Below are 15315 nucleotides of genomic sequence, written 5' to 3'. Positions count from 1 at the left end.
GCGATTGTAGGTGTTTAGTTAAGTTTTGTTGAATTACATGAATGGAAACTTTATTTTCTTAAGCAACTAAGGTAAACACTGTTGGGACAGTAGCATGTATTTTATCTTGTCTTTCTTGAAAGAGTTGTTTTTGATAGGAAGTTTATGGGTATTGAGTAGTCAGTGCAGGTATTATGAGTAGGATTGTGGGAATTTTTTTGTGACTCTTATTTTTGTGGAATGGTCTCTTTACAGAAGAAAGATCTCTCAGATCCTTTCAATGATGAAGAAAAGGAAAGGCATAAAGTGGAGGCCCTTGCCCGGAAATTTGAAGAAAAATATGTAAGATTCCTCTCTTGGGCAACCAAACAACCTCGTTGAGTGGGAGAGGTTTCCAGACATTTTTATGTTCCTTTAGTGGATTATCATCTAAACAAGTACAGAGGTTGGAGAGAACAAAATGCAATTATTAGATAAATGCATTAAGGTACAGAAAATGCATGTGGCAGGCACTGGTGTGTGGAGCTAAATGGATGAATGAGCAAGAAGGGCCTTTTACTCCTAGAACTGATGCTTAGAACAAGTGTTCTGATACAAAGCCATTTAGTTCCTTCTTCTGTCTTAGGCCATTTTATGCAGATACAAATCTGTTCTATTTTAGAAGGTCTTCAGGGAATAGGGTTTGGGGTGGACGTAGGGGTGTGTGTGTGTGTGTGAGTGTGACTGTTCCACTGATTTACAACCTTTAGTCACTAGTTAATGGAATTCAAGGCAACAATTCTGTGTATCAAAAAAAGCATGTGACCTTAGACTTAAACATTTGTTGTTAAGAGGGTAGGCCTCATGCTCTGTATTTTTACCACAGTTACACATGGAAAAAGCACATGACCTATTTTAAATTTTAGGGTGGAAAGAAACGTAGAAAAGATCGGATACAGGACCTGATTGACATGGGGTATGGTTACGATGAATCTGACTCCTTCATCGATAATTCTGAGGCGGTAAGTCCTTACTGAAAATGCCACTGGAACCACCACACCCTAGCTTCTGATGATGGCCTGAAGGTGGAGGTCGGGTCAGTGTGGACATGCTCTCTGTGTGAAGAAAGGGTTGCCCTGGTGAGGCAGAGAGAGGAGGTGACATGCTTTATCTGGCCATGGTTCCCTCACTGAAAATGATGACCAGATCTGTCCAAACACCTTTAAGCTGGGACATTCGTGGTTGACCAGAAGCAGGTCTTAGCATGCTGTCTGAAAAGTGACAGAAGAGCACAGTCCTATAACAGAGCTTGGAGCTGACCATTTGTTTTCCCCCCTTCAGTATGATGAGCTTGTTCCTGCTTCTTTGACTACAAAGTATGGAGGATTTTACATTAATTCGGGAACCCTGCAATTTAGACAAGCATCAGAATCTGAGGATGACTTCATTAAAGAAAAGAAGAAGAAATCTCCAAAGGTTAGAACGATACTTGCTTTTGAATTTCAGAAGTACTTTTTTTTACATGACTTTATAAAAAGATCAGTAGGTGACTTGCCAGAATGTCTGCTGGTTTAAGATGGCTCAGGAGCTTGATGGAAAGGCATGAGCCGTGCTGAAGCTGACAGGTCACTTCTCGTGCTGTGAACCTGGAGGTGTCCACGCCTGTGTCGCAGCAGGCTCAGCAGGGATTCGTTTCTCGAGGTGGTCTCAGGGCGGGGACTAGGGCAGCGAAGGGTGTGGAGTGAGGGGAGTTTGCACCAGCCTTGCTGTGTCTCTTCTGTGGACATGTAGAGGACTTCAGTTCCCAGGGCTGTCACCCCAACAAAAAGAAGTTAGCCGGAAGATAAGTTTATTTTGAAATCTGCCCACCACTGCCTGTGTGTTCAAAACAAGAGGTAGGGCCCATATACAGCTAACTGGAACTAGAAAAGTTTTAGGCTACAGAATGGCCTCTTGCCTTAGCCCTGGGTGCTTCCAGGAGACACTGTCAGTGGGAACTCTGTGTTCACCTGCTGCGGGTCTGTGGTCCAGGGACCGATCTGAAAGCTGTGCTCATGAAGGAAGTAAGACAGCTCTCAGGATGTACCCTGGGCGGAGCAAGGCCAGTGCTGTGTAGTGCACTTGCTCCCTGAGTTAGGGAGCCGTGTAACTGTGCCTTGTCTTTAATTCTCAGAAGCGGAAGTTGAAGGAAGGTGGTGAGAAGATAAAGAAGAAGAAAAAAGATGACACTTATGACAAGGAGAAGAAATCGAAAAAGTCCAAGTTTTCCAAAGCCGGGTGAGAGGCAGCAGCTTCTTTGCTAGGATAAAATCTGAACTGTTAGGGCAGGACACCTGGGAGCTGACGCGCCCTCCTCCTCACAGCTTCAGAAGAGGCAGCAGGGCCTGGCCTTCCGTTCCCCCTCATGCCTCCCACAGTGCCCCTGTGGGCAGTCGGTGCTCTCACATCTCTGTGTGTTAGACGTTGGAGTTCTCTCTGTCCCTCTGTCAGTGTTGGCAGCTATTTCTGTCACTGTGTGACTGCTGATGTTTCTTGTTCTCTTGGGCACCCCTCCTCTGCCCCAGTTCTCCTTCCGTCTCTGCCACTTCCCTTTGTCTTCTGTGGTCCTGCTTTCTTCGCCTCACTCGGTCTCACCCCAGCTGCCCTTCAAGTTGCTGCTGCTCTCTGCTGCTCCTGCTTTTTCCCTTTAAATATTTTTCTTGCCCCCCACCCCTTTTTTGCAACCTTTTATTTCAGCCTGGCAGTGGTTTTTAAAAACACATCGGATATTTAGCATTCTGTGACACTGTTTTGCTAACCTGTATTAAATCTCAAGCTTTGGTCCCAGCAAGAAGGAGCTCCATATGCCAAGAGGAGGGAGGAGGAGTAACAGGGTGGCCTTGTGACTGAGGTTCCTGGAGACAGTTGCGCTGGGAGCAGGGGCAGTCTCTCATGAATTTCCGTTTTGAGGTATACTGCAGCCCTCGTAACCAATTTCCTCCTTGCTTGCAGCTTCACAGCCCTCAATGCCAGTAAGGAGAAGAAGAAAAAGAAATATTCTGGGGCTTTGAGCGTTAAAGAGATGCTAAAGAAATTTCAGAAGGAGAAAGAGGCTCAGAGAAAGAGGGACGAAGACCATAAGCCGGTAGCGGTCTCGTCGGCGGAAGCTCAGGGCCTGCGGGAATTGGAGGGCACCTCTGACCCCTTGCTCTCACTCTTTGGCTCCACTTCTGACAACGACTTGCTCCAGGCAGCCACTGCCATGGACTCACTGACTGATTTGGACTTGGAGCAGCTGCTCAGTGAGTCTCCAGAAGGAAGCCCTTTCCGTGATATGGATGATGAGAGCGATTCCCTTGGGGTGGGACTGGACCAGGAATTCAGGCAGCCCTCTTCCCTCCCTGAAGGCCTGCCTGCACCCCTGGAGAAGCGCGTTAAGGAGCTGGCTCAGGTATGGTGACACAGAGTGGCCGGGCTTTCCTGGAAGCGGTTTGGGCAGATTGACACTGGTTCTGCACCACATGAAGCTCGCTGCCCAGAGCAACCCTTAGTGTATTGGCAGTTTCGGTGTAAGCTTTTCCAAGCTCTCTTCTACTCCCAAGTGAGGAAACCGTGTAAGCTCTGCCCATCAGGCATCACTTTTAGGCCTTTTATGGTTCTTTCACTCCTGGAAAATCTACTTTCTTCTGGGGGGATTTTCTGTCTTTCCATTTCCTGCCTATCAGTTCCTTCCCCACAAATATCTTTCTTTTGTTGCAATAGACTGACACTAATGTTGGCAGCAGGCAGCTGAGGCACTGATCCGTCATTTTAGTAATCTTTTGAAAGTTTTCAAAATTCACAAAAGTTTGCAGATGAATGTTACACGTAGACAATGTACTTAATTGCCTCTGGGCTTCAGTTGCCTCTTGGACTTGCCCATCATCAGCTTTAGGTAGTGATTATAGGAATGCCTAAGGTGTGATAAATGAAAAGGAGCTGAACCTTAATATCATCCATGAACCATTAAAAACAGCTACAGTCTTTGGGCTATAGCAGCCGTTGGCAATTGGGAATTGATGTCTAGAGTGCTAAGAATTGTCAATTCAGTAATGTATTACCATGAACCAAGCATGGGTCACTAGTTATGATGACTGTTAGTTAAAAAACGTTACCTTGGGCAACGTGACTTACAGTGCAACTCCCTTGGCATTTATACTTTGTAGCTAAAGTATTAAGCCAGTGATTCTCACAGGATTTCAGAATCACTGTTAAACGTAATCTGTTTTGTGTTTTAGGGCAGGGTAAAATGTTAACCACTGCTACAAATGGTTTTCTTGTTTCCAAAAAATATTTAAGCACAACATACAAAGTAAAGCAAATGTCTTGCTTGGATTTCTAGTTCTTCCTCCTTAGCCTGTGTGCAGTATTCTGTTTGAATGTGATGATTTAAATGAATTGTGCCATGTCAGGGATTCAGAGTATATCTTAATAGGACATTAAGGTGGAAGTAGTTGAATCTGAACTTGGCATGTTTGAGCATACTGTTCTGTGTTTGCTCTCAGAATTTATGTTTTAAAAAATTACTCTTTGTTCTTCTCAATCCTCCAGTTTGTAATCAAATTGTTTTGTAGCTTCTGAAAGTCTCGTTAAGTAAGTTGAGTGAGGTATATGTGGCAGTAGCCAGTCGTTTAGAGAAAAGTCAAAATCATTCTTGGATGTGTCCCTACACCCACCATAGGTAGTGTTATAGTCTGATAACTTAGACTCATTATTTCAATTTCTTGGGAAAGATGGACCAATTAAATGGAAACAAAGTGGCTTAACATGAAACAGCGTTGGGTTGTGATTCAAGAAAGCCTCACTTTCTGGAGTCCACTGGATGGACCCTGAGCAAGCTGTCCTTCCTCAGTGATTGCCAAGTTATCTCTTGGGACAATGGAGACAGGGTTCTGGATCCCATAGATAAGGTAGGCTGGGTTTTGGTGAGAAGGTGGTGACCAGGACATATTAACATACTGAAATGAAAATACAGTGTTCGTATGTGAAATTGATACTTTAGTCATCACCTGGCCCTTCTGCTATAACAGTGTTAAGAAACTTTGGGAAATGGGGTAGAAAGTGGGGATTACCCGTCATTCTGCCAGTCTGAAAACTATTTTCAATTTGCTTATTCCTTTCTACCTTCTGTGTATGTTTTTTTGCAGTTGTAATTATAGTTGTGAATAATTGTTTCTTGCTTTTTTCACTTAATAAATATTATTATAAAGCCCTCATCACTTTTGATGGTTGCATGGAAAAGAAGGCTTATTTTTAGAAAGTTACTTAATGCCATCCCAAAGGATCCCCAGGTGCTCCATTCCCACCACAGCCTGTGCTTGGGTACTTGGAGCCTTTCGCATCTGTGCACAAGTGCTTTAAACCCAGACTTCACTGAGAATCTGCTGGGAAAGCTATTCTTCCCAGGAGAAAAATGCCTATGTACACAAAAATTGCTTACAATTCCAAAAGCCACCCATGGATATTTGGATCCTTAATAAGGAGCCCTGTCCTCAATCTTGAACTGGACATTATGTTTTTAAAATTTAAATTAAACTTGATGTATGTAACTGTAATGTTAGTAGTGTTATGTGTTTCTCACTTTACTTTTCAATTCCCTTATCTTTTTTCCTCTTCTTTATTTTTATAAGATTGTTTACATTTAAAATTTTGGCCCTAGATGATAAATCTATTCGTTTCTACTGTTATCTTAAAAACTGCGCAAATCTTAGGGCTTCAAAGAGCAATTTATTTCTCCTGACTCTGGGTGGCTGGGCAGTTCCTCTTCTGGTCCTCCTTGGCTCACTCTTGTGGCTATGTTCAGCTGGCAAGTTGGCCGGGTGCTTGGATGGCTGGGATGATGGAGATGGCCAGGATATCTGGCCTCTCCCTCGTCTGATCTTTCCTCCTGGATTTCTTCAGGGTATGGCAGTTTCAGGGCAACATTTCAAGAGAATGAAGGTGGAATCTACAAGGCCCATAAGATCTAGCCATAGAAATTCTGTGTTCACATCACTTCTCCCACTCCATTGGTAAAGCAAGTCGCAAGAGCAAACCATGTTGGAGGGTTGGGAAATTAGAGAGGCCACCTCCCTGTGGCGGAATGCATGTACTGGGAGGGAAGGGATCTGAGGTCCTGTTTGCCATCTACCACAGTCCCATAAACAGATTCTAATCTGGTATGTATCCATCCCTTAAGGATTAATCTTTGCTGTGGGAAGCAAAAATTAGATTTACCTTCTAACTAGATGTGATGCTTAAAACTTTGAAAAAAATCTGTTTGAAAACTTACGTATGTTAAAGAGGTACCCCAAGAAGGCCGCCCTGGTAGATGCCCAAGCAATGGTCACTGTTTTCTTCTTATGTAAGCCTGTTTTTCATTTCCTGTTCCCTTGTACTGTACATTTTTATGGGCCCCAAGGAATCCAGTGATTTGATTTGATGGCGTTACCCTGTCTGCACTTAATATGCCTTGATTGTGCCTTTTGTCTTGGTTGTTGAAAAGTTCAGGTGTGTCGCTCCCCCCTCAGGTTACTTGTCTTGATGTAGTTTGGCAACTACTCAGCCTGGTCCATACAGATGACCGAGGTCTGTTGACTCTAGCATAAATGGGAACAGTACTGAGGAAAGAAAAGAAACAGAAACCCCATGTCACCCACCCCTCTAATCTACCTGCTCACAGCTTTTACCCTCCTATAGACTTAGAACTCCTACATCACACATCCAGGGAGACCTGGATCCAAGGAAAAGGTAGAAAGAAAAAAAAACCAAACTAATCTGTTTGATCTTTTCTAAAAAGAAAATCATACCAGAAAAAACAGGTACAGTATATAAGGTTCTGATTTAGGTGCTAAGAGGCTGCAAGTGGCTTTTCTTATAAATAAAACAGCTCATTAAAGGGCTATTGACACTGTTATAAATCAGCACGATTGGGCTGTTTGGTTTAACTTCATTTCCTAATTAATCTAGGATTGATCAATTTATACAACTCCTTAGGCAAGGGTGTCTCTTCTTAGGATTGAGCCTCACTTATTTCTGGAAGACTGTCAGATATAAATCTGATTGTTCTTTTAATTAGATTTATCTAAAAATACAGCACCTAAGGGGCACCTGGGTGGCTAGTTGGTTGAGCGTCTGACTCTTGGTTTTGGCTGAGGTCATGATCTCAGGGTTGTGAGACTGAGTCTCGCATTGGCCTCCACGCTCAGCTGGGAGTCTGCTTCTCTCCCTTTGCCCCCTCTCCCTGCTCACATGCTCTCTGTCTCTTTCTTTCTCTAAGTATTTAAAAAAAATAAAAATATAGAACCTGACTAATTATCTCAGTATAAAACCAGACCCTCAGAGATAATTGTCTACACAATTCAAAAGGCATCAGAAAAAAATCTTAAAAGATTAAAGCCTCTGACACATGGGAGGAACTGGTTGATATCTAAAAATAAATTTGAATGGAAACCTAAGCTTGTTGATAGGTCTGACAAACAGAGGGGCATTTGAAATACATGTTAAACTATTTAGATTGAATTAATATGGAAGTGCTTCTGGGTCTTGTAAGTAGCAGTGTGTAAACTTAAGCAAAAGAATGACTCAGTTTTATTCTCTCTCAAACTAAAATCATACTCTCAGTACATTAGAAGTGCCGAGAATTCTGAATCCTTCTGAAAATGTAAGAAATTGGCAGGTGAATGGATTAAAAGTCACGCCCTTTATTTCATTTCCATCCATCCATTTCACCCCCTTTCATCCTGGGCCTTTGCACTTCCCTCCCTCCCTCCAGGGTCTGCAGAAACTTGAGTTTTGTGTATCCTCTGCAAGTTCTGTTAGTTCCAAACTTTCTTCCTCTGGTTGCATTCTTTCAGTAATACCTGTTTTTCCCTCATGCATTCACTCAGGCAACATTTACTAAGCTCTATTATGTGACAGGCAGCTGTGGGAAATATATTGACAAATAAGATTCAGTTCTTGTTCTCCATGAGCTTGTTCTGTAAATGGACCAGTAGACATATAAACACCTGGCCGTAGGACAGAGCAGAATGCAGTAAGCTCTGTGATGTTTGGGTGGTCAGGTGAACAGCCAGCTTTGAGAGGTAAGACAGAAGCTCCTTGAGGTACATAGGAATCAGATTGGAGGCAACAAGCTTGGCCAGGCTCAGTTGTGAGATGGCCTTATAGGAAGCTAGGGCATAGAGCTGAGGATGGACAAAGAATTGTTGAGTTGTTGGATGGTGGGGACCCCCTGGAGTGTGGTGGGGGATGGGAGCTGGAGTGGCTGGCTGGGGCCAGATTCTGGAGAATCATAAATCCCACATAAAGGAGTTTGGATTTGATTCTGGGCTTGGAGAGAGCTACCTTACCTAAGGGTTTTAAAGAAAGGAGTGGAAGGATTTCAGGAGGATGGAGTGTAGTTATTAGAAGTGGGGAACACAGAAGGAGGAAAAGAAGCTAGTGGGTTTGGTTTTGGGTAAGTTGAGTGTCCATACCAGAGGATCATCCATTCACAGAAGTAATTGGAAATTCTAATCCAGAGCTTAGAAAAAAGGGTATAGGGCTAGAGATTTAGGTTTGAGAGATCTACATGGGTTATGTGTTATTTCAAAGCTGTGAAGAAGGAGGTATTAGGAGAACGTAGTTCTATATAGAACTTTGGGCTCCATCTCTGTTTAAGGAGTTAATGGAGAAGACAGGGAGGGAGCAGTGGTAGGAAGAGGACCCGAGGATATAGTGAGGGAAGGCAAGTGGGGTGATGGGAAGGTGGAGGGTAGTTCTTAATGCCTGCAGTCTCAGAGGGGTTGATCAGGTTTGATCGTTTTAGTTATCTTTTTGCCTTTGTTTGCAGTCATTATTCTGTATCAAACCTGATTTTAGATACTTTATTTTTGCCTAAAGCCTTTGGACCAGCAACTCTTGAATTTAGATTGGTGGTTCTCAATCCCCTCTGCACATTAGAGTTACCAGGGTTCCTTTTAAAGAAACAGATTCCTGGCCCTCATCCCCAGAGATTCTGATATGATTAGTCTAATGTGAGGAAAGCCGCCAGGTAATTCCAGTATGCAGCTGAATATGAGAACCAGTGGTTCAGACTTTTGCCGTGATTGCTTTCCTCACATCTGTACCCAGTTCCCTGGCTTCCTGCCCTGGCGGCCTGCCGTGGCTGCCATCCAGGGTGCTGTATTCTCATGGGAAGGAAAAGACTGTATAGTAGCCTGCTCTGCTACTTGTGTCGGTAGGTAGGAGGGTGTGTTAGTAGTTCAAATGGTCTGGGTAATAGAGTTTGTGATACACTCAAGGTAGATTGTGAATTTCCCAAAAATTATAGTATCCTTAAATGCTAAAGCAGCACTTTATTATTATTTAGGGGTGAGGGGGATAAAGGCCTTTGGATTTTGCAGTTTTATTGAAGTTCTTAATTGTTTTTGTACTGTAGACATATGGAAATACCAGCTCACAGTTGAGGTGACAGACTGCCAGTCACAGGAGTTAACTAGCTCGTTCAATCAAATGCGTCATGATTGCTTTGACTCCGTATGATTGTCTTTTATGTGACTGTCATTTCAAGTCCTGGGAAGAATGGACGGTCCATAGATGCTTTAGTAGCATTTGAAAAAAGCTGGATATACCAATTGTGGAGTGTATAGTGATCATAGGTGAACTTAATCTGGGATTAGGGCTGAGTAAGGAAGGGCACAGTGAGGATTTTATCGAATCGACAGGTGTTCTGTAGAGACTGACTGGTCTTGTGCCTGTGGGTGTGTGTGATCGTGTGGGGAAAGCGCACTAACGGATGTTACTGTCTGCTGTGAACCAGGCTGCCAGAGCTGCTGAAGGAGAGAGCAGACAGAAGTTCTTCACCCAAGATGTTAATGGCACCCTCTTAGAGTGAGTATCTCTTGTTTCCATGCATCTGCTGTTACCGTGCCCGGCTTGAGCAGGCTAGGGGAAGTGAGCATTGACTGAACTGCATTAATGATGACCACTTAGGAGAGAAAAGTGGGTTTTTTTTAGAGGGGGTTGGGTACACCAAATATTTGTCTCCAAGAAATGATAGACCTTGTTACCTTAGGCAGCAGGTATCATTAGAACACCGTGTATAATAATCATAGCCAGTTGGAAGAGGATTTCTTTGCCAGCATGAGATGGGAGAGAGAAAAAGTGTTGCTTGCCTGTCTTTGAGAATCTGGAAAAGTAAGAGATAACTTGGTGCAGCTACAGGAGCCTGCTTTCCTGGGATCATTCTCTTCTTGTTCTCACTTCTCCCAAGGCCAGGGTATATAAATATCATCCCGTGGCACTTTTCCCAGACACCTGAACCTCTGAGATGTTGCACTGTATGAATTAGATTAAAAAGTAAAAAAAAAAAAAAAAAAACAAACCCCACATATAAATCCAAACCAGGTTCTTGGTATCCGGCCTTTCAGCTTTGCCAGCTTCTCTCTCTGTTGCATTATTTAGCAGAGGAAGCTTGCTGCTCAACAACTGAGGATTTTGCACATGTAAGAACAGTTGTCAAGGCTTGGGAATATTCTAGCAAATGACCAGGGTGGGGATTGGACTCCTGGGTCAGGAAGCCTGGACTATAGAGAGCACCTGAGGGTCAGCACGCATGAGGGATTTGTGTCCACAATAGCCTGCTGGAGCATGCTACATACAGAGAGCTCAAGGGATTGAAGACAGCTATTTTTCTGCTCATTTAGATGGGGACGCTGAAGGGGTGAGGATTTCCCTGACCTCCTTATTAGGGATAGAGCTGGGGAAAAAAGGAGACGCTGTTGGAAAGTATTTCCTGTCTACAGCAAGTAACTCAAGCACTTTCATTTTGAAAGCTCTATGTTCTTTTTGTTTGTGAAATTTAGTACTTTAGAGCTTTTTCTCTCGGGTTCTGATTTCCTGACTACCTTTGAGTTGGTCTTGTCTTTGAGGGTCTTGACCCTCTGTACCTAGCCAAGTTCATCAGGTGTGGAAGTTTTGATTTGGTGGCTGCTGGGAATCTGTTGCACTGGTCACTCGGTTACATTGTGTGACTGACAGCCTAAGGTTTGATCTGTTGTTGCCTCTTAGTTTTCCTCTCTGCAGTAGGGTGACCTCATGATGAGAGGCGCTCCAGTGAGCTGCGGACTCTTGATGACTCTGTTCTGTTCTTCAGCATAGAGGTGCAAACGCGGGAGCTGAGTAGCCAAATCCGTTCTGGGGTGTATGCCTATCTTGCTTCATTCCTGCCCTGCAGCAAGGACACCCTGGTCAAACGTGCTCGGAAACTTCACCTCTGTGAACAGGTGGGTGACTGTGGAGTAGAGTCCCTTGGCTTCAGGGCCCAGCGGAGAGGGTGACTGAGTCTTCACAGATGCCACATCTGCTGTTGTCCTGCCTTTGTGCGATTATTCCAGTAGTGAATCCTCAGTATAAACCAATCATATGATATCTCCTGCTCTCTGCAGGGGGGGCGTCTGAAGGAGCCTCTTCAGAAGCTTAAGGAAGCCATTGGAAGGGCAATGCCAGAGCAGATGGCCAAGTACCAGGATGAATGCCAGGCACACACACAAGCCAAGGTCGCTAAGTAAGTGTGTCCCATGGCTCTCACGTGACATCATCCCCTCCCTCCCTTTCTTTCTTTCTTTCTTTTCCTTTCCTTTTCTTTTCTTTTTTCTTTTCTTCTTTTCTCTTCTTTTCTTTTCTTTTCTTTCTTCTTTCCCCATTATTATATTTGTGAATGAGACTCTTGGCTCTTCTGCAGCATTTTCACCTTCTCTTAGAAGCTTGGGGCGGGGTGTGGGCATGGGGGAGGTGGTGGATGTGGGAGGAAGTAGTTCTTCCATGGCGGTGACCTTAGGGTCCCATTGGTCCTATTCACACTATAGGATGCTGGAAGAGGAGAAGGACAAGGAGCAGAGGGAGCGGATGTGCTCTGATGAGGAAGAAGATGAGGAAAAGGGGGGCAGAAGGATAATGGGACCCCGGAAGAAGTTCCAGTGGAATGATGAAATCAGGTGTGCCCAAACTGGGACCTTGCCTCATTGGAGGGTTTGTGGGGCCAGTGTCTGAGCATGTTCCTGTGTTTCTAATGAAGGTTAGAATCATTTACTTTAATCAGGGCTGCTGGAAGCACATGATTGAAACCTTGAAAGAAGCATTTGGGGTAGTTTGAAGTTTTTGACTTCTTTCTACCCCTCAGGGAGCTGCTCTGCCACGTGGTGAAGATAAAACTGGAGAGCTACGATCTGGAGAGGAACAACAAGACCCAGTCTTGGGAGGACTATGTGAAGGCCTTTCTGGATGCTGAGGTCAAACCTCTGTGGCCCAAAGGCTGGATGCAGGCCAGGTGAGGGCCGTGAGCAGCCAGTATGGTCAGTGTGGTGATGAGGTGGAGCGCTGTTGCCGTAAAGAAATATTTGAGTGCTTCTGTTGTGCCTGGCCAACAGGGTCCCTTCCCTTGGGGAGTCACCGTCTAGCTGACTCAACCCCCATCTCACTGGAGTAGTTGGTGGGGTGGGGGGTGTACTGGTTGCTGTGAATGGCTCTTATTCTTCCCTTGAAGAGGGAAGTTATCTGTGGGGTTTTGTCTTTGTCGTTCTCTGTCCTGCTTCAGCTCCGAGTTAGGGTGTGCTCTTCTCACCTCAGTATGCCCTTACCTGTTTTGAGATAATGGCTCCTTGTAGAAGTTGAGAAGTAGGTTCATCTTGGAAACACCTTCCTGTTCTAGACAGAAGTCTCATTTGCAAGTAGCAGGGCTGACTACTTATTGGAGTTAAGTGCTGAACTTCTGTGTTATGTAGCTTCTCAGGTGAATGGACTACAGCTACCATCCACAGGCAGGAGAGCTGGCTGGAGCTAGTGCTCCTCCCCCTGCCCCCACTGTGGGAAAATACACTTTACTTAAAATTTACCATCTTAACCATTTTTAGGTGCACAGTTCAGTGGTTTTAAGTACATTTACATTGTTGTGCCACCATCACCATCCATTTCCATAACTCTTTTCATCTTATGAAACTGAAACTCTGCACCCATTAAACAGTAACTTCATATTCCACCCCCACCCCCCAGATTCTGTGACCACTGTTCTACTTTCTATGATTTTGACTCCTCCGAGTACCTTATAGAAATGGAATCATACAGAATTTGTCTTTGTGTAACTGGCTTATTTCGCTTAGTATAATATCCTCAAGGATTTGTCTGTATTACACATTTACAGAATTGCTTCCTTTTTAAGGCAGAATAATACTGTGTTGGGTGTATAGACCACATTTTGCTTATCCATGCATCCATTGATACTTAGGTTGCTTCCATTTTTTTAGCTATTGTGAGTAATGCTGTTAATGAACTTGGGTGTACAAATACCTCTTTGACACCCTGCTTTCAGTTCTTTTGTGTGTATACCTAGAAGTGGAATTGCTGGATCATGTGATAATTGTATGTTTAATTTTTTGAGGGACCATCAATGTTTTCCATAGTGGCTCTGTCATTTCGCATTTCCACCAGCAGTGCACAGGGTTCCAGTTTGTCTACATCCTCACCAGTACTCGATGTTTTCTGGGTTTTTGATGGTAGCCACTGTAATGGACTTGAGGTGGTATCTCCCTATAGATTTGATTTGAATTTTCCTAGTGATCAGTGATGTTGAGCATATATTCATGTACTAATGGGCCATTTATATATCTTTTTGAGATGTCTATTCAAGTCCTTTGCCCATTTTTAAATTGGGTTATTTGTTTCATTGTTGAGTTTCAGGAGTTCTTTCTGTATTCTGGATATTAATCCTTGACACCCTTGAGCGATTTGATTTCCAGATATTTTCTCCCATTTTGTGAGTTGTCTTTTTACTCTGTGAATAATATCTTTTGGTGCACAAAATTTTTAAATTTAATGAAGTCCAATTTGTCTACCTTTTGTTGCCTATACCTTTGGTGTCATATCTAAGATATAAATGTCAGATCCAGTGTCATGAAGCTCAGTTAATTTTTGTATATGGCGTTAAGGGTCCAATTTCATTTTTTTGCATGTGGTATCCAGTTTTCCCAGCACTATCTGTTGAAAAGACTGTCCTTCTTCCTTCATTGGTCTTTGCACCTTTATCGAAAATCATTTGACCACATATGTGAGGGCTTTATTACTGGGCTCTCTGTCTTCTTCCATTGGTCTTTGCGTCTGCCTTTATGCCAATAACACACTATTTGGATTACTGTGGCTTTGTAGTAAGTTTTGAAATCAGGAAGTGTGATTCTCCAGCTTTATTGTGTCTCAAGATTATTTTGGCTTTTCAGGGTCCCTTGAAAATCCACATGCGATGGGTTTTTCTATTTCTGCAAAAAACACATTAAGATTTTGCTAAGGATTGCATTGAATCTGTAGATTCCTTTGGGTAGTACTCAGATTACAATTAAATAATATTAAGTTGTCCAGCCCACGATGGGATGTGTTTCCACTTATTTATGTCTTTAACTTCTTTCAGTACTGTTTTATCATTTTTACCGTTCAAGTCTCTTACGTCCTTGGTGGGGTAATTCCTAAGTTGTTTTTTTTTCTTTTGATGCTGTTGTAAATAGAATTATTTTTGTAATTTCTTTTTAGATTGTTTATTTTTCATGTACAGAAATACAACTGATTTTTGTGTGTGTTGATTTTGTATCTTGCTACTTTGCAAAATTCATTCTAAAATTTTTTGGAATCTTTAGAGTTTTCTAAATAAAAAATCATATCTGCAAACAGGGCTTACCTTACTTCTCCTTTCCTATTTGGATGCCTTTTGCTTCTCTTTCTTGCCTCACTGCTATGGTTAGAACTCATAGTACTATGTTGACTAGAAGTGGTGAAAGCTGGCATTCTTACCTTGTTCCTGATCTTAGAGGAAGTGCTTTCAGCCTTTCACCATTATGATGTTCGCTGAAGGGGTTTCATATTTGGCTTTTATTATGTGGAGGTATTCTTGTTCCTAGCTTGTTGAGTGTTTTTATCATGAAAGGGTGTGGAATTTTGTCCTTTGCCTTTTCTGCATCAATTGAAATGATCATGTTGGGTTTTTTTCCTTCATTCTGTTGACGTGGCATATTACACTGATCAGTTTTCATATGTTGAATCACCCTTGCATTCCAGGCATAAATCTCACTTATTCGTGGGCACCTGCGTGGCTTAGTTGATTAAGCGTCTGCCTTCGGCTCAGGTCATGATCCTGGGGTCCTGGGATTGAGTCCCCCATCGGGCTCCCTGCTCAGCAGGGTGTCTTCTTCTCCCTCTACTACTCCCCCCTGCTCGTGCGCTCTCTCTTTCTCTCTCTCACACTCTCTCTCTCAAATAAATAAAATCTTTAAAAAAAAAAAGCCAAAAACTTCACCTGGTTGTGATGTGTAATGTTTTTAATATGCTCCTGAATCCTGT

At 43.2% G+C, this 15315-nt stretch overlaps 1 protein-coding gene across 2 annotated transcripts in view; it reads left to right on the top strand.

Annotated features, from left to right (window-relative positions):
• UBN1 (ubinuclein 1) overlaps positions 1–15315 on the top strand; it is a 36265-nt gene that overhangs the window by 6768 nt on the left and 14182 nt on the right. For both annotated transcript variants that reach the window (XM_008696861.2, XM_008696862.2), the window contains 10 exons: positions 235–321; positions 885–980; positions 1300–1434; positions 2132–2235; positions 2950–3388; positions 9758–9828; positions 11093–11222; positions 11385–11503; positions 11805–11933; positions 12119–12265. In XM_008696861.2, the coding sequence (XP_008695083.1) occupies positions 235–321; positions 885–980; positions 1300–1434; positions 2132–2235; positions 2950–3388; positions 9758–9828; positions 11093–11222; positions 11385–11503; positions 11805–11933; positions 12119–12265 (1457 nt within the window). The remainder of the gene's footprint in view (positions 1–234; positions 322–884; positions 981–1299; positions 1435–2131; positions 2236–2949; positions 3389–9757; positions 9829–11092; positions 11223–11384; positions 11504–11804; positions 11934–12118; positions 12266–15315) is intronic.

The sequence above is a fragment of the Ursus maritimus genome, unplaced genomic scaffold (genome assembly GCF_017311325.1).
Source record: "Ursus maritimus isolate PB19 unplaced genomic scaffold, ASM1731132v1 scaffold_2, whole genome shotgun sequence".
Taxonomy (NCBI): Eukaryota; Metazoa; Chordata; class Mammalia; order Carnivora; family Ursidae; genus Ursus; species Ursus maritimus.
This window is presented reverse-complemented; position numbering and strand designations above follow the sequence as displayed.